The sequence below is a fragment of the Rhinolophus ferrumequinum genome, chromosome 9 (assembly GCF_004115265.2).
Source record: "Rhinolophus ferrumequinum isolate MPI-CBG mRhiFer1 chromosome 9, mRhiFer1_v1.p, whole genome shotgun sequence".
Classification (NCBI taxonomy): Eukaryota; Metazoa; Chordata; class Mammalia; order Chiroptera; family Rhinolophidae; genus Rhinolophus; species Rhinolophus ferrumequinum.
In genome coordinates, this window is record NC_046292.1 from 34,375,314 (window position 1) to 34,402,140 (window position 26,827).

The 26,827-nt window shown below is 53.0% G+C and overlaps 1 protein-coding gene across 1 annotated transcript; it reads left to right on the plus strand.

Annotated features, from left to right (window-relative positions):
• The first annotated feature begins 1,120 nt into the window (after nucleotides 1-1,120).
• SLC5A9 (solute carrier family 5 member 9) lies at nucleotides 1,121-26,249 on the plus strand. The gene is made up of 15 exons (XM_033115662.1): nucleotides 1,121-1,166; nucleotides 5,429-5,650; nucleotides 7,652-7,723; nucleotides 8,748-8,852; nucleotides 9,164-9,328; nucleotides 10,435-10,540; nucleotides 11,404-11,484; nucleotides 11,785-11,990; nucleotides 12,192-12,327; nucleotides 12,778-12,885; nucleotides 14,729-14,879; nucleotides 16,672-16,840; nucleotides 18,358-18,573; nucleotides 21,497-21,656; nucleotides 25,109-26,249. The coding sequence occupies exons 2-15, from the start codon at nucleotides 5,489-5,491 to the stop codon at nucleotides 25,315-25,317; spliced, it is 2,046 nt and encodes a 681-aa protein (XP_032971553.1). The 5' UTR covers nucleotides 1,121-1,166; nucleotides 5,429-5,488; the 3' UTR covers nucleotides 25,318-26,249.
• The last annotated feature ends 578 nt before the right edge of the window (nucleotides 26,250-26,827 follow it).

The following is a 26,827-nucleotide window of genomic DNA, read 5'->3' on the forward strand; positions in this document are numbered from 1 at the left end:
TGGACTTTGAGCCCTCACTCTTCTTCCACTTTTCCATCACAGCTCCAGCTTCCTCCATGACCCTTAGAACCCAAAGGCTGGAGGGGACCTGGGGCATAATTTAGTTAACAGCATGTTAGATCTCCAAGGTCATTGGAAACGATCCCAGACATCTCGCTTCACAGATGAGGAAACGGGCCCACAGTGACACGGAGACACATGGATCCACGTTCAAGGATCACCAATGTGCTAGTGGCAGAAGCACAGCTCTTCTGGCTCCTCGGCCAGACCTACCTCCTCTGTGACCTGTTGTCATGGGGCTCAGATGTTCACTCTTGGATTGAGCTCTGGTTCCTCATAAAAGTGACTTCTGCAGAGAAGCCACTGGATGTCAGGCACTATGAAATGCTGGCGAGCTGAGGAGACTAAATGAGCCTGAGCTCATCTGACTCAGAACTCTGTGTAGTCGTCACTACTCCACAGCACTTCCTAGACAAGGGGCTACGGTGCTTCCCTGAAAATAAGACCTTGCAGGACCATCAGCTCTAATACGTCTTTTGGAGCAAAAATTAATATAAGACTGGGTATAATATAATATAATATGTAATACAATACAATATAATATAATATAAAATACCAGGTCTTATATTAATTTTTGCTCCAAAAGACGCATTAGAGCTGATGGTCCGGCTAGGTCTTATTTTCGGGGAAACACAGTAGTCACGTGTGTGCACGTGTGTGCATGAGCTGTGGCCGAACACCAAACCCTTCCTCTAAGCTTCAAACAATGGCTAAGTTTCTAGTGTCAGCCCTGCCCTTCCTCCTGTCTTGACAAACCTGTTTGCCCAGGTATGGGGGGGCAAGGGCTGCCACTGCAGCCACCACAGCTAACTCTGAGCAGTGGTCTTCCATCTGAGCCCTCCAGGGGTCCTGGAGAACCCTTGAGCCCGGAACAAGTTCTCTTTTCTCCGGAAGCATCGGTAGCAGGGACAGACACTGTCCCTCAGAACCCAAGGCTCAGTGGGCTGGGGTGGGGGGGAGTTCAGGGCTGGGGGAGGAGCCAGGGCGCATTCCCGCCTTGACTTGAGCTGTCAGAGGCCGGCCACACCAGACTGGGGAGCTGCTGCCCAGAGTCTGAGGCGGAGACTCTGGGACCGGGAGGTTTTTGTCCAGGCCAGGCTGCACAGGTAGGGGTCAGCGGGGTCCGGCAGGGATACGCTTTTAGTGATGACAGCGTGTAATGCTCTTCCTTTTCTTTCTTCTCTTTTCTCTATCCTTGAGTTTCTGTCTCCATCGTTCTCAGCTTTATTCTCCTAAATAATAATCCTTTCCTCTTGGAATTAAGCATCCAACCTGCCCTCATGGGGTCCCCATCCTTGCTCCCTGTGTGACTTGGACCTGGGAGCACTCCTAGTGCCTTGGCCCTTTGGTGGCTGGCAGAGAAGTGACCACCTGTCCTGGCCTCCAGGGACAGTGTGGCTTTCTCCTCTGGCAGAGCTCCTCCTCCAGGACTGGGTCTTGTCACCGCTCTCTCTCCTCAATGCAGAGAGCTCAGCCACTGCCTTCCACAATGTCAGGGGCACCACTGACACTGTGTTCTTGAGGGAATGGCGCCCCCTAGGATTGTGCAATGGGACAGCCTTGACAAAAGGCCTGGCAGAGTGTGCTCATGAGTGACTGGGATCAATGAAATGAGATTTGACATTTGGATTTGAATTGAGAGGAGCACAGACAGGTGAAAAACAATGGCGTCACCTGAGAGCTAGAGCAGTGGAGAGAACAGGGAGGAGGTGGCCAGGGAAGGAGGTGTGGCTGAGGGCTGAGGTGGCAGGAAAAAGGTCTGGCAAGGTCTGTCGCCGCAACCCAGACCCCAGTGGGGCTTCCATCCCCAGCCCAGCCATCTTTGTGCCCTGCTCAGAGTCCCCTTCGGAAAGGGCAAAACAGAGCCAATTTCTACCCTAACTCCAGAAGGATACACCTTCCATACTGTCTCCCCATAAACATAGGACTAAGGAAAGGGACAGGTGGTGCGGCACAACTTTTAGAGTGAGTCAGGCCTGAATTCCAAACCCCAAAAAGCCATAGTTATGGGACATCACCAATGAGCCTCAGCTTCCTCACCTACAAAACGGGAATAATGAAGCCAACTCGTATAATCAAGATGAGAATTGCGATTGTATGTGGGATATGACCCACCCAATACTTCCAGCACATACCGGTAAATATTAGTCCTTACCCTTCATTGTTCTGCAAGACGAAGTTCTCAGCAGGAGGTTGGTGAGAGTGGTTTTTCAGGAAGAACTTGCAAGTAGCTAGGGTGAGGCCAGCCAGAGATACAGCTGATCCTGACCAGGATTCTTCCTGGGCCTACCATGAGAGGGGGTTTCCTTCCACATGGAAATCTCCCATCCAAGGTGAGGATCCGTGGGCTGCAGGCACTGAGGCCCACTCTGTATCATCAGCATTTCATACCTCCCGTGCAAGGTCTCACCATGTGTGCTTCCTTCCCTCAACCAAAGGCTGCCTACCCTGCCTGTCCTGGTTACAGGGTTGGTCCCTTTGGGGTTGGAACAAACCCCAGGCTGCTTCTCACTCATGGCTCCATGACGAGAATGAGCACTTGCAGACACTGGGAGCTGAGGGGAAGGACCACCAAGGGGTGGGGGGCCCCCAACATGGAGGATCCTGGGCCTTGGCACCCTGGCACCCTGGGATCCTGGGAGAGAGGAAGCTGCAAAGGTCTGCATGCTGCCATTTCAGTAAGAACAGCCAGGATCCTCTCCTCTCCATCCTTTCAACTAGGTGCCCATCTGCACCTGAAATACTGTGCCAGCTTCCTCCCTCTCATCTGGGCCCCCATGCTGGCCTCAAGAGGGAGTCTCTGCTATGCCAGGCTTCCCACCCCCTTCTCATGCCTCCTACCCCAAAACACTCTCTCTCTAAACTCTAATCTCCAGGCCCACCACAACAAGCCATTTGCTGAACACATCTCGCCTGCACACACACCTCTCCCATGTCCCCTCTGCCTGGCGTACCTGCCTGCCCATCCGTCCACTGTCCACCCTTCTCACCCCAACACAGTCTATTAGAAATAGTCTCTATTGTTTAGCACTGATTTTGTTCCAGTCTCCAGGGGACATGAAAACGAATGAGATACCCAGGCCCTTGCTCTTGAGGGGCTCAGGTCTAAGGCAGACACACCCCAAATCAACAGGTACCTCCAGGGAGATAAAGGGGGACTGGTTGGTGTTGTGGACATTCCCCAGGCCTGGGGGTCAGAGGAGCCTTCTGAGGAAGGATGGGGTGAAGGACACAGCACAGACCAAGACGTGGAGGCGAGAGGGAGCGTGCCATTCCAGAGCCACACGCAGTCAAGTCAGCAGCATGAAGTACAGGACGATTCTGACCCACACTCTGGGGCCTGGGAGAAGGAAGAGCCCTCACAAGAGCAGGCTGCCGAGCAAGAAGGGCCCGTGGGACAACCTGGTCACTGTGACTGTCGTGGACAGCATGTCAGTGATGAGCCTGAAGACAGAGAGGGGCTTGTTCACCAAGGGCCCTGTGCACCGCTGGGGGTGAGCGCAGCAGCGGGAGGCTGGGGAGCAGGCAGCAAACAGCATCCAAAGGACGGGGGTGGGAGAGGGGAGCTGTCCACAGGACATGTTGGGGGGTGAGGTCGGAAGACAAGGCCATGAGGCTGATGCGAGTCGCTGGCCCTAGGATTCCAAGCAGAACTCTGGTTTCCAGAATCTTCAGTGAGGGCACAGCCTCAAGCCTAAGGGAGACAGACTGCAGATGCCCGATGTAAGGCGCCTGGGCTTCCGTTTCCTGTGAACTGCACATGGACTAAAGAGGATGCAGACAGGGAGATCCTAAGAGCAACTTTCTCAACTGACTTCAGTGACTTGCTCCATGGAGTGTAGTCCTTCCTGTTCTCCTGGACTGAAGCTCAGGCAGCTCTGAGTTTCCTGCTTACAGTTAAGCCATAGCAATCCCTGCAGTCGCCTGAACTCTGAAGACACAGTGTCAATTTAGATATTATTCTGAAATTTTATCTCCCAGTGCCGTATATTACGCAACACTTCTATCTTCATTTAAAGTTAAGACTTTTCCTGCTGTTCCTGCCCTCAGACGTCAGGGGACCTCACCCCCTACCCCCAGCCTCTGGCAGCTTCCCTCCTGCTGCTGCTCAATTGCTGTTTCTAATTTTTCCTGAGCCTGAGAACAAGCACGGACTCAGGACTCACTGATATGCAAAGGCTTGGGCTTTACTGTATCTATTCCAGGGGCTTCAAAGCTTTTTTTTTTTTTTTTTTTTTTGCTCCTTTCCTGGCACTCCCTGGGCTCTGGGCTCTGGATGCTAAATTGCCTGGTTAGCTAATAGATGGGTGCAGCTGCTGTGAGTCCAAACCTGCTGGTTTGGGGTGAGATAAACTGCAGGGGTTGGGGCTCAGCCTCAGGCATCTGTGAGGATGGGGTTGGGGGACAGGGGACGGGGGCAGTAGAATCCTGAGGGCCAGAGCGGGCCCTTCCGGTGGTGGGGGTAGGAGGAAGTGCGCTCACAGGCACTGAGAAGCAGGCAGGGCGCAGGCCATTCTGACCAAGGGCATCCAGCTCGGAGTCACTGAGCCACCTGCCCATGAGCACCCCGCCCTTCAGGAAGCCGTGCAGCGGGACTAGACGGCAGGCTCCCCGGGTCTCCGGGCAGACGATGTAACCTGGACCCAGGATGCTGTGCATCCTTTTCAGGAGCTCTCACTCGTCACGGCACCAGCAAGAGTGTGGACCCAGAAGATGGGAATTCTGGTCCTGCTCCGTGGCCTGGAATAAACATGTCTTTTCCTGGGCCTCAGTTTTCTCCACTGTCACAAAAGGGAGGAGGACACCTGGGTGGGTGAGGTAGGAGCATGTGAGGGGTGGATGCATTGCAAGGGTTAGAGCTGGGTACCTCTTCCCTGGCCTCCCACTCAGCAGAAGGAAAACTGCACAGGACTGACCACCAAGAAGCCTGCATCCGGGCCCAGTTCTGCCTTTACTTCCCTGCGTGACCTTTCCCTGTCTGGGCCTCAGTTTCCCCTCTCCACAAGCAAGAGCTTGAACACCTTGACTTCTGAAGTTCGTCTCAGCTCCAGGATTCCAAGACTCTGCTCCTTTCCTCTTTCTCCTCCTCCACTTCCTCCTCTGGGGCTGAGTGTGTGTGTGTGTGTGTGTGTGTGTGTGTGTACCTGTGCATGTATGTGTGTGCATGCACGTGTGTGTGCACGTGTGCGTGCATACATGCGTGCGTGTATGTGTGTGTGTGTGTGTGTAGTGGGGGCAGGGAAAGAGAGAGTCCTGCAGAGGATGAGGGTGGCAGGTAGGGGAAAAGGGGGGCCGGGACTTTACGTGCCAGTGTGGTTCAGAACTTTGTCAGCAGCGAATGGCACTTGGGGTTGTTTAATCATTAAAGGAAAGGAATGAAGCCAGGAGCGCCTCAAAGTCCAGCCTGGTAGTGGTGACTGACTGACAGATGAGCATGGAGCTGGCCACGATGGGGCCTGGAGCTTCCGGAAATGGGGCCAGGACTGCGGCAGCTCCAGGCTCAGGGCTGGGCCCTGGGGTCTCCCTGCACGCCTATGACATTGGGGTCCTGGTCGTCTACTTTGCTTTCGTCATCGGCGTGGGGGTTTGGGTGAGTCGGCGCAGAGGTTGGGGCTGGCAGGGGAGGCACAGCCATGCTGTCATCTCGGGCTGGTCATGAGCTGGGGGCAGGCAGGGGTGGGCAGAGGGAAGGCAGGCCAGGGAAGCACAGGGGCTGGGGTGGAAGGGCCTTCAAGAATCACCCTCACAAACCTTCCTTTTGTAGAGGGGCAGATTGAGACCCAGAAAGGGGTGTGACTTGCCTAAGGTCACACTGTAAACCAGAGGCCGGCCAGGCCAGAGCCCTGTCTGCTGGCTCCCTATCTCTACGTATCTGCTGCTTTGGGCCCCACCCATCCCTGGCCACCCTGAGCCCCATTTCTTCCCTCTTCACCATGCTGAGACCCCAACTCGGTGAATGCTGTACTTCTGGCCTACCCCGCCCTCCCCGGTTAGTGTCTTGGCAAGGAGCAGGGTTAGTGTCTAAAGGAGCTGGAGCTCCTGTGCTCATGGGAAGGGAGCCAGGCCCAGCCCGAGGGCCTTCTGTTCTCCATTGTTCACTGAAGTCTCAGTGCCTGGAGGAGGCCAGGTTGTGAGGTCAGGGAGCCCTGAGTTTAGATCCCAACTCCAACAGTTAGGGCCACATGGCCCTGGGAACATGTGACGCTTCTCTGAGCCCCCGTTTTCTCATCTGGATGGTGAGAATAAGGAGTACACTGGACGGCAGTCATGACTGTTCAGCGCTGTGACGCATTTATGCATCTGGCACAGTGCCCGGCACACAGCCGGGAGCAATAAATGGCTATTATTGTCACCAGAGCATTGGAGAGAAATGCCAGCACCTTTAGACTCTGCTATGAGGCAGATGGTGACTAGAATTGCCCAGCTGGTCACTCACTAGGCTGTGGCAAGGTCAGGAACCCTCTCTGAGCCTCAGTTTCCTCATCTGTAAAGTGGGGTGAGCAGTCTGTGCATCCCAGGGCTGGTGTGAGGAAGAAATGGACAAACAGATGATCACTGGGCCCTGGGAGATGTGAGAACTGGATGTGAGAAGCACCAAGTCCTCGGTGACTTTGGATAAGATGCTCCCCAGCTTTGGGCCTCAATTTCTTCCTCTATGAAATTAATTCTTTCTGCTCATCAGGCCTCCCTGAGGACCAGAAGTGACACTGCAAAGTTCAAGCAAAGCCTTAACAAGCACCAGGCCCCACATAACCTGATCACTCCCCAGTGACTAATTAATTACTTTTCCTGGGGAAGAGAAGCTTCTTTAAATTTCCCTTTTCCTTTCCTTGACTTCAGACATTTCTCCTATCTCCAAGCCCCGTCAGAGACCTGTTGGCTTCAGCATCTTTAAGAAGAGCTTTGAGTTTATCCTTCTCTCCCCACTGCCCAGCCCTCACCCCTGTGTCCCCAGAGAAAGTTCTTTCACTACTCCCCGCTCTCCTTTCATTCTTCAGAGCAATTCCCCACACAGGCTATTAGTTGACCGTTTATTTACTGGTGCAAGACAGGAGTTTGTTCCAGGATCCTGGCCGGGCCTACGTGGCATGGTCTGCCTTCAGGCCAGGGCAGGAGAAGCTCCCAGACGGAGCCCTACCTCTGCCCGGGGCCCAAAGTATCACCATCAGAACTGCAGCCCCCAGTGAGGAACCCTGTGGGAGGAGGGACAGGCGGTCTCCCCGCAGCACTGCATGCCTGAGAATGAGAAGCCAACTCACTTCCGGAAACAAAGCTCAGATGGAGGGAAAGGCGGGGAATGGAGGTGCATAAGGACAGCAGTCTCCTAGGCTGCACAGCACGATGCCCTCATGCTTTGTACCTCCCCTCACTCCCTTGTTCTTCACACCAGGCCTGGGGGATGAGCAGTAAGGCCAGAGAGAGGAGGTGACCCTCCCAAAGACACATAGAACAAAGACGGTGTAACGCCTGCCTCTGGTGTAATTACTGCCTCTGGGTCCCAGTAATGCCTGCGCTGAAAGGCAGGGAATCTGGATGCGGGCAGAGGTTGGCGGAGGCTCAGGAAACCTTACCTCTCACCCTCCCTTTCCAGTCTTCCATTCGGGCTAGCAGAGGGACCATTGGCGGCTACTTCCTGGCAGGGAGGTCCATGAGCTGGTGGCCGGTGAGTTGACCTTCCTCCCTCCTCTCCTCCCACAGCCAAGTCCTCGCCTCATCTTCTCCTGCCGGGACCAAGGCACCAGCCAGACCCTGAGTGGGTTTCCTGGCTCCCAGCTCCTCTCTCCTCCAGTCCAAATGCCCCTGCAACCCGAGCCATCTTGCTAACACATGCTTTGGACAAACACCCACTGGGCGCCGCCAAATGGGCTGCAGGCAAGACACTGGGCCTACAGAGCGAGTCTAGAATGTTCCTGTCCTCCAGAAGCTGAGTTGAGCTGGGCAGGCAGACTCACGAACAAGAGGAGCACAGGGGCTTGTGAGCGCTTGCAGGAAGCCTCTGACCTCCAGACAGTGGAAGTGGGATTAGCAAAGATTTTCTTGGGAAGGTGACACATCAGTTTCATCCTGAGGAGCAGTTAAATGAGGGAAATCGTAGAGGGACAATCCCCAACAGCCGCAAGGAATCGGCCCTGAGACCTTGTGAGCCAGTCTCTCCCACTGGGCCATCTCTCTCGTCTCCCCCGCCCGCTGGCTTCAACGTCCTCCTTTCTGGAGGGCCTTAGATTGATGGCCTGGGTCAGAGCTGTATCCTCCCTAATGGGCCCTGCTCCCCGGGGCTTCCCTTCTTCCCACTGAGCCACTCATTCATGGCTGGCTGGGAGCCAATGGCTTCATTTTTCCCAATATTAAATCCTTCCTTTGTACACTGGAAAGGTTAATTCCCATCCGTCCAAATCTCTGTGGTGATTGAATGTATCAGTGCACCTAAAATCTATGTAATTTTACTAATAATTGTCACCCCAATAAATTAAAAAAAAAATGTATTAGTGCTCGTAAAATGCCTGGCGCAGTGCCAGACATACAGTAGGCACCCAGTAAATGTCAGTTCCGTCCCTCTTCCTCTTTCCTCCCCGCCACTTCCTCTTCTTCCTCTGATCTCCGATTTCCTGAGCCCAGGTCCTGCTCGCCCTGCCTCTTTCCCAGCTCCTAAATGACCCCTGACCCTTGACCCCACTTGTGCCTTGCAGATCGGAGCCTCTCTGATGTCCAGCAATGTGGGCAGCGGCTTGTTCATCGGCCTGGCTGGGACAGGAGCTGCTGGAGGCCTTGCTGTGGGTGGCTTTGAGTGGAATGTAAGGAAGCCTGGAGGCTTCTCAGGGATACGGGGGTCTGAACCCCCCACCCCGTCCCTGGCTGTAGTGCTGCAGGAACCTCAGATGTGCTTGGGGAGGCTGTGTGGTGAATGGAGCACCCATTTCACAGATGAGGACACCAAGGCCTAGTGGAGGCAGAGGGACCATCAAAGGTCACACAGGACTGAGACTAGGTCCCAGGTCCCTCACCTCCCCGCTCAGGTCTCTGCTCTGCATGGCACCCCCTCTGGGTGGGGGACCCCTCCATTTGCATCCAGCACATGGATACCCTTTCCTTCTTACTTCCCCAGGCAACCTGGCTGCTTCTGGCCCTTGGCTGGATCTTCGTCCCCGTGTACATTGCAGCCGGGGTGGTCACCATGCCACAGTACCTGAAGAAGCGCTTCGGGGGCCAGAGGATCCAGGTGTACATGTCTGTCCTCTCTCTCATCCTCTACATCTTCACCAAGATTTCAGTGAGTACCAGCTCCAGGGTGGCTGTCTTCTCTCTCTGCAAATGCTGAGGATAGGGCACAGCTTGCTGCTGGCTGGCTGGGTGGAAGAGAGAATAGGAGAAACGAAGAATGAATGCATAGAGCTGCCCTGCACGCGCCCATTAGCAGTGGGTAATCAGAGGTGAACAATCCATGTGTGTTGGGTGAATGACAGTCCCTCTATTCAAAGACCTCATAATCCAGAGTTCATTCATTCATTCTTCTTCCCATCAAATGATTCTCATTCAGTACCGTGCGTTAATCGCCGAGACTGTTATAGTTAGCAAGGTCCTTAGTCTTTCTTTATTGACCTAACCTCAGAAAACAAGCCTGCGGCAAATGATTTGTCCCAGTACACAAGGAGGGCCAGCTCTGGGACTGGAAGTAAAGTTTGGGTGCTAGGAGCAGTCCAGGCTTCCTGCCACTCTATCATTTGCAGCCCCTGTAAGGGGTTCATAAAACAGCCATGGATCGGCAAGCATGCACTAAAGGGAACCAAATCGTTCCGTTGCCAGCTCCAGGGTTGGGAAAAACTGTACGGCCTCTTGTTCTGCCAATACTTATAAACCGTCTAAGTCAGCTTAGGCAAAGAATGTGCACCAAGTCCCCTAATAAACCCAACTGTGGGTTAGAACCAGTGGCGGCTACCTGCATGGGGGCTCCTGCCTCATCAGGTCAGCCCTGGGCCCCTCCGGCAGCTGAGTGGGCCTCTGTGTAGTCAGGTTGCAGCTGGGGATCCTCGGGGATCCGAGTCTCCTCCCAAGTGGCCTCTTCTTCTCTGACCCCAGCTCCTTGCTTCACTTTCTCAGTCTTCTCCCTCATTCCTTCACCATTCCCTTCGTGGCCAACAGACAATCGTATCAGTGCTACCAGATCATAGTCTCAGTCTCCGAGTTTCATGTGGTACTCCTGTCCTTTCAAATCTCCACGGCTGCTCAACCTGTGCAGATCAAACCCATCCTCCTCAGCACGGCACTGAAAGCTTGTCCTCATGGTACAATGAGGGCTGACGGCAGCTAGCACTGCTGAGCAGGAAGGTGACATACCCTGGTGGTCACACTGAGTGACCCTCTTCCGGCTCTCTGCAGACTGACATCTTCTCTGGAGCCCTCTTCATCCAGATGGCCTTGGGCTGGAACCTGTACCTCTCCACGGTGATCTTGCTGGTGGTGACAGCTGTTTATACCATCGCAGGTAGGGCGAGGGAAGGTCATGCTGGGGTGCAGCCGCCGGGAGCAAAGACAGAGGGGCAGGGAGAGGTGGAGTGGGACACTTCTGACTACAGACACACAGAGGAAAAGCACTGAGGAGAGAGATGTCCAGAGGGCGGTGTGAAGAGAAAACTGACCCTGAGAGAGAATGAGAAACAGGATGGGACAAAAAGTGGCAGAGAGAGATGTAGGATCAGAGGAAAACACAGAGGATAAGAAAGACACAGTGTAACAGAGACTAGGGGAGATGGAAAGGGCAGAAACAAGAGGAAACAGAGCCAGCCAGCGAGAGGCAGGGAGGGAGAGACGCTGAGAGATACTGAGAAAGACCTACAGGGAGCAGGGTAGTGATTAGGGGACTGTCATCTGGACCCGAGTGACTATGGGCTGCTCAGACAAAGCCATGGACCCGCCTTCCCCTGTCTCGTCCACAGTCCCTCACCCAGGCAGCCTGGGTCACCGGCTCAGGACAGACTCACTCCTGGCTAAGTCGGCCTGGAAAGCTGTGGAATTTAAATGGGCATCGGAGTCAGAGGGAGGGAGTACTCCTAGTGTTGCCAACAGCACACAAAGGACTAGACTTGGGATATTAAACAACAAGCTGTGGCAGGGCAGCCACAGGCAGAGGCTGGCAGGTGGACAGAGCTGGCCTGTGCCTGTGACCAGTCTCCACCTGCCGGGTGGGACAGAGAGGAGCTCGCTGCCAGGAAAGGCAGGCGGCTGAAGTCCACCTGCTAAGAGGGCGACGTGTCTTCTCTGGTCTCCCCAGGGTGGCCACACAGGGCGGGCACCCAGAGAGGAACCCCTGTTGGTGCTGACTGATGAGCCCTCTCCTTGGGTCCCCAGGGGGCCTTACGGCCGTGATCTATACAGATGCTCTACAGACGGTGATCATGGTGGGGGGAGCCCTGGTCCTCATGTTTCTGGGTAAGGAAAATATCGGAATATACCCCACCCTCACCCCTAAATTCCTCTCTCATCTGTTTTTGGCTATTTGATTGGAACTTGCCAGAGCAGAGCCATGTCCTCCCTCCAGACAGGGACTCCCAAACAGCAGGATTCTTACTACCCCAAACCAGGGGTCTGAGCCCCCATCTCTCCCCCATTCCTAAGTCCCACAGCAGCTCCAAGCCTTGGAGGCCCCACAGAACGGGAGTTGAGAGGGACATGTGACAGGCCCAGTGGCGGTCTCAGGGCTACTTCACTCACTGTGGTCTCTTCCTGCAGGCTTTCGGGAGGTGGGCTGGTACTCAGGCCTGGAGCAGCAGTACAGGCAGGCCATCCCGAATGTCACTGTCCCCAACACCACCTGTCACCTCCCCCGGCCCGACGCCTTCCACATGCTCCGGGACCCTGTGAGCGGGGACATCCCGTGGCCAGGCCTCATTTTTGGGCTCACAGTGCTGGCCACCTGGTGCTGGTGCACGGACCAGGTGACGCCCCAGCCAGACTTCACCCCACCCACCACAAACGGGGGTGGCTCCCTGCGGGAAAACCGGGTGTCTGGATGTACAGAGGGTTGGGACCCATTCTGGGACCTGTGTAGGGGCCCGGGCAGTGACACGTCAGGGCTCACCTTGGCTGAGCTGACCTGACCCAGCCCGAGCAGCACACCTGCTCTGCCGCATTTTCAGGTCATCGTGCAGCGGTCTCTCTCCGCCAAGTCTCTGTCCCACGCCAAGGGAGGCTCCGTGCTGGGGGGCTACCTGAAGATCCTGCCCATGTTCTTCATCGTCATGCCCGGCATGATCAGCCGCGCCCTGTACCCAGGTGAGAGCTGGCCCCGTCCGGCCAGGTTGGACTAGAGTGGGGGTCGCACACTGTTTTGATTAAAAACACACAATACTAACAATTTCAGTAGACGAAATTTGTAACTGAATGTCATTTTAAAATCATGTTTTTCCTTTACAAGAGAAAGACTAGTGAAAGCATTTTTGGTGTCTTCCAAAAATATTTACTTTTTATGAGGACATAAGGCCTAAACCCAAAGGAGTCCAGCAGGCTTTGCAGGGTACTGTGTGGTTCTCTGTGAGAACTTTTCCAGAGGGAGCTAAATCACAGCACCAGACACACACCTGCCCCGTGCCCCCCTGAGTGAGTGCTGGCTCCGGCCAGACTCACCGGTGAACACTTCCCTGTGGGGTCGGAAAGCAAATGCTTTCAGGGCCACCTGAAAAGGCACGGATGATTCCGCTCTAACTAACGCCTCTCCTTCTGCAGATGAGGTGGGCTGCGTGGACCCTGACATCTGCCAAAGAATCTGCGGAGCCAGAGTGGGATGTTCCAACATCGCCTACCCCAAGCTGGTCATAACTCTCATGCCTGTTGGTGAGTCCCTGTCCCCCAGGCCACCTGTCACTGCTACCTCCCAGCCTCTCCAATCCCCAGTACCCAGGAGAGACTGCATTAAGGATGGACATGGATGGGAAGAGGAATAAAAACATTCCCCTCTGCTTACCCCCCCCCCCCCCCCCACACACACACACACACACACACACACGTGTTTCTCACAGGTGTCTATAAGGCACTGCTCTGTGCCCTGGTCCTGGAGACGCAGGGATAAACGGTCGGCCCCTACTCTTGGGGTCCATTCAGTCTCTGGGGTGCCTGGGCTCGCAGAGGGTACCATATAATGTGACCAGAGTGAGGACACAGTGGAGCTGGGGGAGTCCTAGGGAGTCACCTGACGCACTTTGAAGGAACGTTGGGGGAGGTTTCTCAGAGGAGAGGAGGTGGAGCTGAGTCCTGAGGAACATCTTACACAAAGACAGAGGCATGTGGGAAAGGTCGTCCAGGGAGGACAGGCTGCACGTGCCGAGGCCCAGGGCTGGGACAGAGCAGGAAGTGTGAACTTAAAGAAGCGCCACGTGAGCTCATACGCAGGACTGAAGACAACCATTGTGAGAAGAGGTGGTGGCCACACCTTGTTCCGGAGCGTAGCCTTTACTCTGAGAGTGAAGGAGGGTCGCTGGGGGATTTAGGCCAGTGTGCAAGATCGACTTCATGCTTCAGAAGGACTGCTCTGCCTGGAGGGTTCAGCTAAGGGGGCGGCATGAGGATGAGGATGATTAACAAGAGGTTTGCAGTGGTCCAGGAGAGTGGTGATGGCGGCTTGGACCAAGTCAGTGCCTTCAGAGACGGAGAAAACAAGTTCACAACGCAGAGTTCTAACCACTATACGATCACGGCCAAGAAAACAGGTTCAAAAGATGTTTGTGAAGTAGAATTGACAGGACTTGATGACCGACTGTATTTGACAGATGAGAGAGAGAGAGAGAGAGATCCAAAGATGGCTCCCAGGTCTTGGGTTTGCGACGCTATTGAGATTGAGGACTTAGGAAGGAAGGCGGGCTTATGAAGGGAAGTTGATGAGTTGGGTTACCCTCCTCCGGCAGAATAAGAAACGAATCAAAGAAATAGTTGAGCTGATCTGGGGGCATAGCGATGACAGAGCAGCCACGGAGGGAGGCGGTCAGGAAGGGAGCACAGGAGGGGTCTAGGATGCCTCTGAGATGTCTGATGTGGGGGCTGGAAAGATGTTACCCAAGGAAGGAACAGAAGGCCCCAGAGGAAGATGCTGGCGTGGGACACCTTGATTGAGTCTTCCGGGGAAACACGCACGAGGTGGTTGAAGATCTGGACTGAGCGGGGGCCAGGCAGGTGGTCATCTCTCCAGGGCCGAGCAGTCATGTTTAGACGCTTGGTCATCAGAGTCAGAGAGAACGTCAAGAACCAGTGGGGTCATCCTCTTTTGGTACAGGAAGAAATACAGGCCCCAAAGGAAGGACTTATTTCAAAGATCACACAGCTAATTACTTATAGAAACAGGAAACAAACTTAGGGTTTCTGCCTCCCGGGCCAGAGCTTTGCCTGGCACCAATGTCAATGGAAAAGATACAAAACGTTGAAAACACACAATTATTAACAATCACCCACCTCCCCACCAGTTACCCACTAACCAAGGGTCTGCAAGCTCCCAAACCCAGACTGAGATGTCAAAGCTGCAGAGAACCACAAAGATCACCTAACCCCACACCCCTTAATGGTGTAGCTGAGGAAACTGGGGCTTGGGGAGGGCAGATGACTCACCCAGGGATACAGGGCAAGGCAGAAGCAGAGTGTAGCCAGAACTGCGTGGCCGGCGGTCCACGGAGACCTCGTTTCTCCCCAGGTCTGCGGGGTCTGATGATCGCTGTGATCATGGCCGCCCTCATGAGCTCACTCACCTCCATCTTCAACAGCAGCAGCACCCTGTTTGCCATTGACGTGTGGCAACGCTTCCGCAGGAAGGCAACAGAGCAGGAGCTGATGGTGGTGGGCAGGTGCGAGGGCCCATCCCTGCAGAGCGCCCCCTGCTGTAGGCAGACCCCGCCCCTCTCCTCCCTGCCCTGGGTTGCCTTGGGGAGATGTGGTTGGGTCTGGCCCTGGACTGGCAGTCAGAGCGCCTGGTTCTAGTGCCAACTTCCGACGTGACCTCAGGTAAGTTCCCACACACACACCAGCTCTGGACCACTCCTCCCCCTTCAGAATAAGGAGGGGGGAAAAATCTCTTCTCTGCCTGCTCAACTTTCTCTTGGAATCGATCAACAGGGTAAATAAGAGAAGCTGACAAAGAAATGAAAGGTGAACTGTATACGTGGGAGGAAGTTAGCAAGCAGCTCACCCCCAAGGTCTTCCAGACCAGCTCTGGCTGTTTTCCCAGGATAACAGAAAGGCTCTTAATTTACTCCCGTAGTCTCACCCTGAGTATCCACCTTGCGTCACACATCTGTGCTGGGGACACAGGGATGACTTGTATGGCCCTGCCCTTAGGGCATGCACAGTTTAATGAGAAAGGCAGAACCACAGGTAATGCAGGAGGGACCTGTGTCGATGGAGACGTCATACGAAGTTTGTCTCCAAAGGATGCTGAGCCTTGAACACCAAGCTAAAGAATTTGAACTTTATCTTGTAGGTGTCAGTTTTATGCTTTTCAAAGTATAACTAGGTGGCTAATTTTTGTTTTCTCTGGGGATTTGTAGTTTCCATAGGCTTAAGGGGCCTTTTATGAAATCTGCTTCATAATTTAAGGCTATATAACTTAAGGCTATATAACTAAGATTTCTGGACTAATGTGTTCATTTTCCCTTTTGCATAGGTGGCACTTGAGTTTAGATAACTTGCTCTTTTCCGACTCCCTGCCTCTGCATGCACTGTTCCTCCCACTACGATGCCTTTGGCCCGTGGCTGCCTAACAGGTTCCTGCAGCTTGCTCATCCTGCACCCCAGCCCTAGGCAGGGACTATTAAAGGATCTGAGTGCAGGACAGATTGTGCAGAGGCTGGGATGAGCAGCAGGGAGGTCACTTGGGTAACTGCTGCTCTAGTGGGGCCTGAGAGAGAGAAATGGGAGGGAAAGAAGAAATGAGAACAGGTGTGCAGAGACATTTTTAAAGGAGTGTCCTTTGATATCTGCACACTTAACTGCCAGGTTTTACTGATACTTGTTTCATCCATCAGCGGGGTGTTGGTGCCATCTGCTGGCCATAAATATTATTGCACCCAATACATCCAAGAAAAGTTTTTCAACTTGGTCATACACCTGCAAAATCACACATGTAGAGAGCTTTGGGGACTTGGGCCTGAGCCAAGATGAGTTAAGCCGGAGTGAGGAGATAAAGGTGGAGTCTCTTCTCTGAGCTAAATGCCAACGTAAGCTGGAGGAGCCTAGCGAAGGGAGAAGTCCCTGGAGGCGGGAACCATCCTGGAGAAGGGGGCCATCCAGCACAGGGTTTCGGTGTGAAAGAGAAGGAAAGGCATCCCAAGCAAAGACCAGAGGCCATTTACTGCAGTGGGTGGAGGGGTGAAAGGTATGGATTCCTCCGTAAAGAGCAGGTGAGCTACATGTCCTGAAAGCTACCCGATTCAAAAATTCTAGGTCTCGTGGACTTCAGAATTCTGATATTCTAGGGTTTTGTAGTCTAAATTTCTGGAATCTTAACATTTGGGGTTCCGGTCTCCTAACATTCTCTTATTCAGTGACCATGTATTCTCCTCCCCTTTCCTTCCTGGTTCCTGTGCATCATGTATGTCCCAGCCCTGACCTCTCCTCACACACCCTGTTATCTCCCGCCAGAGTGTTTGTGTTGTTCCTGGTCGTCATCAGCATCCTCTGGATCCCCATCATCCAAAGCTCTAACAGCGGGCAGCTGTTTGACTACATCCAGTCTGTCACCAGCTACCTGGCTCCGCCCGTCACCGCCCTCTTCCTGCTGGCCATCTTCTGCAAGAGGGTCACAGAGCCTGTGAGTGCAGCAGCCCACCGTCTCTTCCAGGTCATCACAGGGTTGGGAGAGCTGGTCGGGCCATGACCTTGGGAAAACTGACTGCCCCGCCAGGCTTCCCTCTCCCCATTCATAGCATCGAGTCTAGAGTTTCTCATTCACTCAACAAACATTTAGCAGTCCTATTATGAAGGCTCTGGGATGCCATAGTTTACAAGGTTCACATAGGTTTGCCATCACTGGGCCAGCCAGGAGGACAGATGATTCAATAAGCAATAATAGGAAAGTATAATGGCTGCTAGGCAAGGAAAGAGCAGGGGCAGCACCTAACCTGTGGGACACCTGGAAGGGGATCAGGAAAGCTTTCCTGGACAAAATGACATCTGAGCTGAGACCCAAAGGATTAGTAGGAGACGGAAGTGTTCCAGACACGAGGAACAGTGTGTGTGAAAGCCCAAGACACACTGGATGATCGCTAGGGTCTGTTTCATCTCCGACACTACCAGGTTTCCTATGTAGACAAAATAATCGCACTAATGATGATGAAGAATCAAAGTGTGAAGTTACAGAGGCACCTGCACGAGCATCATTCATGAAACTGCACTGACATCTAACAGACACCTGGGAGGAGCTACAGGCGCCAGGACTATAAACTTGGTTACTCCCCCAGGATAGCCTAGAAAACACCCAAATCTGCTTGCTATGCCTTCTGGAGGTAAAGGACGTCCACAGGACTCCACAGAAGCCATGTGAGAGCTCATGGCAAAGGAGAACAGAGAAACCCCTCTCCCAGTGGAGAGCAAAGCAAGGGGTGCACTGGTGCCTACAGTTTGCAGAGAGGTCTGACCTCCCTGCTGATAGCCATGGTGCACAGCAGGACTCAGTTGAATTCTGGATGTCTCTGCTTGTTCCAGAATTTTTGAAATCAGGATTAGCATCTCATTTATGAAAATACAAGTCATTTGACCGTTACATACAGGAAACAGGTATAGGTTAGGGATAAACAGTGTTATAAAGAAGATATGGGAGATGCCAGAAATTCTCTTTTGTTAAAAAGAAAAAAAAAAGGCAAAAGACGGGGAAAACTAGAAGCAACAAAAGGGAGACAGATGTCTACACCGATTTCCGATTTATCATAAGAAAAAGTTGGGGAGGGGAATCGTGGTGTTCCCTGCTTGTGACAGAAGCATATTCCATTCTAGTTGGATATTAAGCATCTACACTGAGAACTTATCAATTTGTCCTATCATTGCACATGTGAAAACTGAGTCAAGGAGGTTGAGTCACCACTTCAGTTATTCCAGAATGGAGCCGGGACCTAAGTCCTGGTCTGTCTGACTCTGTAGCCTCTGCTTCTTCCAAAACCCCACTCTGCCTTAAGTTAAGACGAAGCCACGGCGTTAATGAAGAGCTCACTCAGACGGACCTGCAAACACTGTAAACGACCAGTGGGAGAGCGATTAGGGGCAGAGCGGCTTTCGCTTCCTCGGACCTCCCACCTGGATCTCACCCCTGCCCGGTCTGCCCTCTCTCCATAGGGAGCCTTCTGGGGCCTCATGTTCGGCCTGGCAGTGGGGCTTCTGCGCATGGTCCTGGAGTTCTCGTACCCCGCCCCAGCCTGCGGGGAGGTGGAGCAGAGGCCGGCCGTGCTGAAGGACTTCCACTACCTCTACTTTGCACTCATCCTCTGTGGGCTCACTGCCATCGTCATCGTCACTGTCAGCCTCTGTACAACCCCCATCCCCGAGGAAAAGGCAAGTGGATGCTGAGCCCCCATGCCCCCAGCACCTGGAATTTCACCACTGAATTTTACTCTGTCGAGTTACGGTCTTGCCGGTGGCCATACAGCTGTCCTGAGGAGGGAGACATCATTGGGTTATTGATTCCCAACTGGAAAGTAATTCATTCAATTGTAAAATTATTCAGTGAGCACCTACTGTGTGCCAGGCCCTGTGCTGAGGTTACAAAGATGAATAGTCCTTGCCAGAGACTGTCCATGAGGGGAAACAGATACCCGGGGACACAGCTACTCTACCAAGAGAAAGTGCCGAAGGACCAAGCTCAAAGGGCAGGCTGAGCACAGAAGGAGAGGCAGTCACCCCTGGGGACCAGGGAGGGTTCTCTGACAAGGTCACTTTGAGCTGGACCTAGAAGAATAGATAAGGACTTGTTGACCAGTAAAGAAACAGCATAAGCGAAAAGAAACAGAACCTAGCAGAGTAAGAGCTCAGCTGGGAGTCCTCACCTCTCATGCTGACAGATTTACCAGTTCTCAGACATGATGCCCAGTCTTTCGAAACCATTTTTCTTTAGACCCTGTCTTAGTTTGCTAGGGCTACCATAACCAAGTACCACAGACTGGGTGGCTTAAACAACAGAAATATGTTTTCTTACAATCCGGCAGCTGGAAGTCTGAGATCAAGGTGTCGGCAGGGTTGTTTCCTCTGAGGCCTCTCTCCTTGGCTTGTGGATGGCCGTCCTCTCCTCTGTGTCTTCACGTGGCCTTCCCTCTGTGCTTGTCTGTGTCCCAATCTCCTCGTCTTATAGTAAGGACACCAGCTATTTGGACGAAGGCCACTCTAATGACCTCATTTAACCTTAATTTCCTCTTTACAGACCCTATCTCCAAATACAGTCACTTTCTGAAATAGTCGGGGTTAGGACTTCAATACATGCATTTGGGGTAAGGGGACACAATTTCGCCCACAACAGAGCCCATGCCAAAGCTGGTCCTGAAACATAGGGTGGAAATCATTATTAACACCCCTTAGCTATATGGTACATTAGAGTTTCCAACACGACTTCGTACCCTTGTGTCAGTAATTCCTACAAACCAGCAGGCATTCACAGGTGAGCCAAGAGAGGCCAACTCCTCCAGGGGCTCACTCCTTAAATGATCTCCCTCCACTGCTTTAATCTCCAACTTTCTCCAGTGTCTGCTGTCTCACTCCCACGCTGAAGTGTTTCCTAAGTAAATACCCTTCTCCAGATCCTGTTCTCCTCTAATTAATGCTTTCTCCTGCTTCACTCCTCAAAAACACAGTTTTGCAAAGAATGGTCCAGCGTCCACGTCCCACCTCCCATCTACTTCTCAGCCCACCGCAGTCTGGCAGGAATCCCACCTTCCTACTGAAACTGCTTTCACCAAGATCCCCTATAACCTTCTTGTGCTACAAATCAATGGTCCCTCCCCCACCTTAAGTGAATTCTGAAGAGAACCAGACACGTGACCACTTCGTGCATCCCAAAGACCTCTCTTCTGTTCACTCCCATGACATAGTTCCCTCCCTTCTTATCATTCTTCCGCCTTCTTGCCCGTAACTGTCCTTGCCCCACCTATGGCTGCAGCCTTCTCACCCCACACTGTCCCTCAGCTATCTTATCCATGCCCCAGAAGTCAGCGACCTCCTATATAACGACGAAACTCAATTCTCCATTTCAAGCTAAAACTCCTCTCCCGAGATTCAAACCCCAAGTCCAGCTGCCTGCTGGTGACTTAAAAAGACAGTGTCCGTGTGCTGCTAGTGACACACAGTGTAAGTATGAAGGAAAGGTTACTGAAAGATACTTACAGGCACAGAAGCAGCCCAGGCTCTCCTGATCAGACAGAGAGGCTCAGCCGGACCAGGCACAGCTGGACACCCAGTGGAAATTGTCTCAGAGAGGGGCCCTGACCCTGCGCTGCTGTACATATTTGTAGGAAGTTGGGGGCAGGGCAAAGGTACCTGGTTCAATATGTTACACAGAGCTTCCTGGCCAGGAAAAGAGCTTTGTTGGAAAGGAGACAGTTCAGAGGTCAGGTAGTCATGTCTGGGCGCAGCTGACATCAACCAGAGAACTTGCTGTGTTCTCTGCTGAGCCACCAACAAGGGAGCAGAGTGACAGCCACCAGGGCTGTTCAAGGGACAGGTTTGCTTCTCCTCCCCGGACGTCTCCGCTTGGAGGTACTACAGCCTCTTCAAGGTCATCATCATATTGTGTGTGTGTGAGCCCCCCACTCCCTTCTCTCTCTCACCATCACGCAAACCCACTCCTTCCTTGCCCACTCTCTCAGTGAGGGGCACCGCTACCCACCGGATGGGCCAAGGTGGGGACCTGAGGGCCATGTTACCACTTCCCTCTCCCTCACACAGCTCATTCAATCCGTCTCCACGGCCTGTAAATCTTATTCCTTAATATTCCATAGGACTGCTCCCTCCTATTATTTCTGCTGCTTTTTATTTCTTGCTTCACTTGCAACAGCCTCCAGACTGGATCCCTTCAATTCACTCTGAGGGATGTTTCTAAATCCCATGTCTTAGAGTCTCTTTCCCGTGCCTCAAATCTGCAGTGAGTCTCCATTGCATTGTTTTTTGGGGGGTATCAACTCCTCAGCCTGACCTTGGAAGCCCTTTGTCATGGGGCTCCCTCTCCGGCTTTTTTCAACCAAGCTGTGAGCTCTGTGAGGTCAGGCGCTGTGCCTGACTCGGTATGTTTTCCAGGACCTGGCATGTGCTCAGGGAGTACAGGTTTTCAAAGGAAGTGGTGGCCGGGGTAACAGCCAGGCCTCCTGTCTTCCATCCCTGTGCTTGGTCCTAAAACTCTGACCGCCTCTGTGACAGGCCCCTCTTTTCCTACAACAGGACTTCTCTCCGAACTGAGGTAACTGAGTCAAGACAGCATTTTCTTTCTCCCCAGCTCGCTCGGCTGACGTGGTGGACTCGGCACCACCCCCGCTCTGAGCTGGACAAGGAGACACATGAGGGCCCAGCAGGGAGGTCAGAGATGCCATCTGCGGAGCAGCCTGCAGGAGGTGGAGAGGCAGCGAACCCCAGCCAGGGCCGGGAGCAGTGTGGAGGTAAGCTGAGCGTGTGCTGGTGGCACAGCACAGAGACGCGATGGGGACTGAGTCATGGGCTTCCAAAGACCACATGTGGGGATCACTGGAGGGGAGGCTCTGACGGGGACCAAAAATGTCACCCTTTCTTCCTGCCCACATGGCTATTAAACTGTTTGGGAAATAAGACAAACAAATAAGGCAGATCGGAGCCAAAACATTGCTCTCATTACTGATAAAGTGTAGGTAGAAAGATTTGATTTCCATCCATGGGGAGTTGCTCTTCCTAATACCGAACGCCAGCATCAGACAGAGGGTCTCCTCAGTCACCTACTGTGTGACAACTGCACTGCAAGGAGGCGGTGGGAGGGGTTAGACCAGGAACGCCCTTTATTCTTCCCAAACCTGCTAACAGGGAAGTCCCCTCACCTCCCTTGGGTTAAATGAATCTAAGAGCAGAAACTCAAAGGGTGTTACACTGAGTTCCCTCTACATGGAAGGAAACATCAGATATGGCAAAGAAATGCCCCCCTGCTCCACCACCACCTTTTATTGTTGATTGGTTTCCCACTGGGTTTAACAATTCTGCCCATAGTCACACAGAAGCATGGTCACCCCTCATGAGACAAGAGCAGCCACGTGTCCATAGAGTGCTGCCTATGTTCATGAGGTTCCTTCAGAGCAACTGGCTTTGCTCTGGGTGTCCTCCTGGAGCTGCTGATGGGCCATGGGAATTTTGCCTTCTGGAGATTCTTAAACGTGTTAGAACAGAATATGAATTAAATGTACTCCAGGGCCACACATTGTCTAAAGTTGAAAATCGATATAAGACATAATGTAGCTGCTTTAGACCTAATGCAGCTGCAAACTTCCTGTAGTGCACCTAAATGACAATGTTAATATATTCAGATATAATGACAAATCATAGAGATTTCCCAACGCATAAAATTCCCAACGAAAACTTAAAGTCAAAAAAGTTAAATCAGCTTACAAATTAAAGCCCCAAATCAATGCTTCTTGCCCTTGGACATTTAGGTCCTAAATTTACTTCCTGCCTCAGGCACAGAGGGAGCCCCAGTGCCAGGGTGGAGTTGGGGTGTCTTCTGTCACTGTCCTTTCCCATTGGATTGGGCAGAGGTCCGTCAGGGCCTCAAAAAGTGTCTTAGCTCCATTTTCAGCCTCTGGTGTGCCAAACTTTTAATAATTGCAGCAACTTTAGAGCATAGGCGAGGCTGCCTAAGCACCAGTTGCTGGACTGCTGCCATGCGGCCCCCATGCCTTTGCCAGGTTCTAGTGCTTCCCCTGAGGTCTGAGAAGCCTCCCACCTTTCTTGAGGCCCCTCACCTTTCCTTAGGACCCAGATTCTAGAGTAACAGCCACCTGCCTGGAGGTAATGACATCACAGGCTCTAGAATATGAGCTCCATCAGTATCTAAGATTCAAAGCTTTTTGACCAAGCTGCACAGGTAAAAGCTGCGGTCCATTATAAAAAAGCTATCCGTCATGAGGAATGCAATCCTTTACAAACTTCCAAGGTCAAAATTCAGATAGGCTCACTTTAGAAAGCACCAGCAAGGCTCAAAGTCACCAGCCCTGGACTAATCAGTTGCTTTGCAAAATGTAACTCCTTACCTCTTTTTTGAGCTTTGTGGTCCATGCACCAGATGCTGAGGGGTCTCAAACTGCTTCTCCCCCCATCATTTCAAGGGCCAGGCCTTGGCCCCAATTGCCCTTACTGTATGGTAGCAATCTGAGAGCACAAGCTCTTTGCAAGTAAGGCAGCACCGAGAGAGGAAAGAGGAAGGGGAAGAAGATACGCAGGTAGCTCTCAAGGGAAGGAGGGAGGGCACAGCTTGTAGGCTCCACGGCTGAGCCCCAGGACAAAACAGACTTACAGGGTCATGGCAGCCCTCCCTGGGTGGTGGCTCCCACATTAAGGGCAGAGCCTGTCCCTACAGAAGCAGAGAAATGCCTGCTCCCTGTGGGTGGCTTGCTCCCAAAAGGAACGAAGAAGGCAGTGGGTCAGCCAAAAAGCTCCACGAGAGAAATCCCTCCCAACCACCTGGAGGAGTGAAAAGGCAGGGAGACACAAGTGCTGCATATGCAAGGGCTCCTTCCTACCAGGGGAAGCATCGCGAATGGGGAAGAAGCACCCACCTCTCAAGGCTGCAGGCAGACGAAGCCTCGTCTGTGTTGCATTCAGGTTAAAAAGCTAAGTGGCGGTGTAATTTTGAATCCTAAAAGAGGAAAGTAAAAAAAAAAAAAAAAATGTAAGGACAGCAGAGTAGATCCGAAAGAAGTATACACATCCCAGGTTGTAGATAGGTTTAGATTTCTTGAGTCATTGCTCACCAATAACCACCTACGTGACTCAAAAGAGAGTCACTCACCTGTAAATGACAAAGCTTTATGCAAAGTGCTCAATTCACATTATTGCTCTTGGGGCAGCTCTGTGGCTATGTGACCTTAAGCAAGTCCCTTACTTTCTCTGAGCCTTTTTCCTCCTCTGTACGGTGAGGGGGCCAGAGTAGATGGCACCCGGGGTCTTCGCTTCGCTGAGACTCTGTACTCACATGGAGCTCACCCAGTACCAAGTTCCACAGCCATTAAGATACTAAAGCATTTCCAGTGGGTTGTTTGTAGTCAACCTCCATGAAAGGTTGTTTTTTTCATAGGAATTTTAATATACTATCTGCAAATCCAAAAAAACAAACTTCAAAAATATTTGTTTTCTTTATTACTTCTTTTAAACTTAGTGCTGAATAAACTGTGCTCCCTCTGAACCTCAGAAGGTCGCCTCCCCGCGCCGGGGTGACCGTGTTGCGTGGGCACAGTCTCACGCACGTTCTCTACACTACACGCACCAGAACCTCTCCCCCCTGCTATAGCATTGTCACTTTTTAAAGTGCTGTCAAATCTCCGTTCTCACTCGATGAACAAAACCACCTGCAGAACAGGGCAGACTCCACTGACTTACTTGGAAGGGAAAGACCACGCACTCAGAAAAGCTGAGTGAGTGATTTGCATATGGCCTCAGTCAGGTGATGGCAGAGCTGGCCCTGGAATGGGGCTTCTAGCCCAGCGCCTGCCCTATGGCATCGCAGCAGACTGTCCGGTGACCTGCTGCCTCCTTCCTGGGGGAGGTAATTCCCGCCCCCCACCCCCAGCCAGCGTCCTCAGGCGGGGCTGTGCTCTGAATTGGGATGAAGGGCATCATCCTCACCCCTGAACACACCCCCCCGCCCCCTGCAACGCTGAGGTGGTTCTGCTCGACGCCCGGATGCGGTGGCCAGGGTCAGCCCTCAGGGTGGAGTCCCGCTCAGCACCCGGCCTGCGGCTTGCAGACAGGGCTAACGTGATTGTTCCTCATCTGCCTTCTCTCTCCCTCCCCGGCTCTCTCATCACTCCCCTTTCCGGTCTCGTCTTGCCTCTCCCCTCCTGCTTTCCTTCCCCTTCTGGCTTTTGTCCCTCAGCCTCACGCAGGTCCTGGGGAAAGCTGCTCTGGGGCTGGTTCTGTGGGCTCTCCGGGGCCCCGGAACAAGCCCTGAGTCCAGCAGAGAAGGCTGCACTAGAGCAGAAGCTGACCAGCATTGAGGAGAAGCCGTTCTGGAGAAGCGTCTGCAACGTCAATGCCATCCTCCTGCTGACCATCAATGTCTTCCTCTGGGGCTATTTCGCATGAGCCTGCAGACCTGGCTTCAGCTGAGACGCATGAAACACAGCCGAAGCCTGGCCAGCCACGGAGACAGACTTTCCTCCCACCTTGCAGTCCAGACTGGAGACCCAGAGGCTGAGACTGCAAGAGGGCGGAAAGAGCCCCTAATCCAGCCTGTACACTTGACCCGGGGAGAAATGGAGGCCCAGAGAGATCACTAGGTCTGCTCAGGGCCACCCAGCTGGAGTCTCACTGCCCTCCTGACTCCAGCTCTCTTCCCGTTACGTTGCCCTAAGTCCTCCCTCAAAAGCACTGTTTCCACTTTCTTGGTGAGTCTACTCAGAAGCATGTAGAGTCTGGAGGGTAAAAGCTGGAGAGTACAAGGAAAGGGATGGCAAGAAAGGCGCAGAAAGCCATGTACATCTTTGCTCACTCATACCCCTGCCTTTTCCCCCTTCTCCTTCCCCTGCCTCTCTAGTTCCCAGTCCTCAGTCATCTATTTCTAGCAGCCATGTACCCAGAAGGACCTCGTACTTCCACTGGCCGCTCCACATGGTGGCGGTCAGACCCAAAGGAAGGAGGGACCAGGGTGGCATGTAAGCACGGCGATGGGTGGAGTCCAGGGCGGGGAGCACTGGGTGAGGTATTCTCCTTGGCTTCACTCAAATTCTGCCTCTTTCTACTGTCACATCCAATCACGTACAAAGTGTCCATGGCCTTGAGGAACAGAGAGTACAGTTAAAGAGACGACTTGTTGAAAACAAGAGGAATTGAGACAGGCTGCTCTGTGCCTAAGAGGAAGCCCCGCAGAGGGCCAGCACAGGCAGCCAGGAGCACTGCAGTGGCGTCTGTGCCCCTCTGCCCTTGTCTGCCAGGCGTCACCTTCCCTGGAAAACACCATGACCCTGCTTAGCTGTCCCTCCTCCAGGAAGCTGCCTGGTGCCCCAAACTGGGTCAAGGTCCCACTCCTGCTCCCACACCCCCTAGACCCGCTTCTGTGGCAGCACTGATCACTGCACTGTGATGCTTCTCCCCTGACTAGATGAGTCTTCCAAGGGCCAGGGATCTAGGACCAAGTGACTTTAAACCCAGAAAGTAGCAGGTGTGTGATAAACGTGGAATCAGTGATTCTCCAAGGTGCTGGTAAGCTGTGCGCTGTGGCTGGTGGGGTCCCAACATGGGGAGCCAGCCAGCTGGTGGGGAGGAAGCTCCTTTCGCTGCAGTTTACACATTGATTCTCGGGTGTTTATAGATACAAACCACAGCCCCGTCCCACCGCCAGACACAGAGGAGAATGTCCCTTCCCTCATCTCTCCCCGTCTAGGCTGCCCTAGTCTCATCGATCTTCTGTAACGTTGTCTTTGATCATCACTTTATACTAGTCACTCATCATAACTGACTACAAGCCAAATTCTAGTTTTTCAAGGTTTAAATACAGCTGATTCTATGAGTACGCATGGTCACTGCAGCCTCCAAAGTTCAGTGTCCACTGACCATTGGCCCTCAGCCGTGTCACCTCACGTGGCTGTGCTCTCCT

What these genes read in the sequence shown, in the direction of transcription:
- SLC5A9 (XM_033115662.1), top strand. Translation starts at nt 5,489, where the DNA reads ATGAGCATGGAGCTGGCCACGATGGGGCCTGGAGCTTCCGGAAATGGG. An exon ending in TCATCGGCGTGGGGGTTTGG is followed by an intron (nt 5,651 to 7,651) that starts GTGAGTCGGCGC and finishes CTCCCTTTCCAG; the next exon opens with TCTTCCATTCGGGCTAGCAG. An exon ending in GGTGCTGGTGCACGGACCAG is followed by an intron (nt 11,991 to 12,191) that starts GTGACGCCCCAG and finishes CCGCATTTTCAG; the next exon opens with GTCATCGTGCAGCGGTCTCT.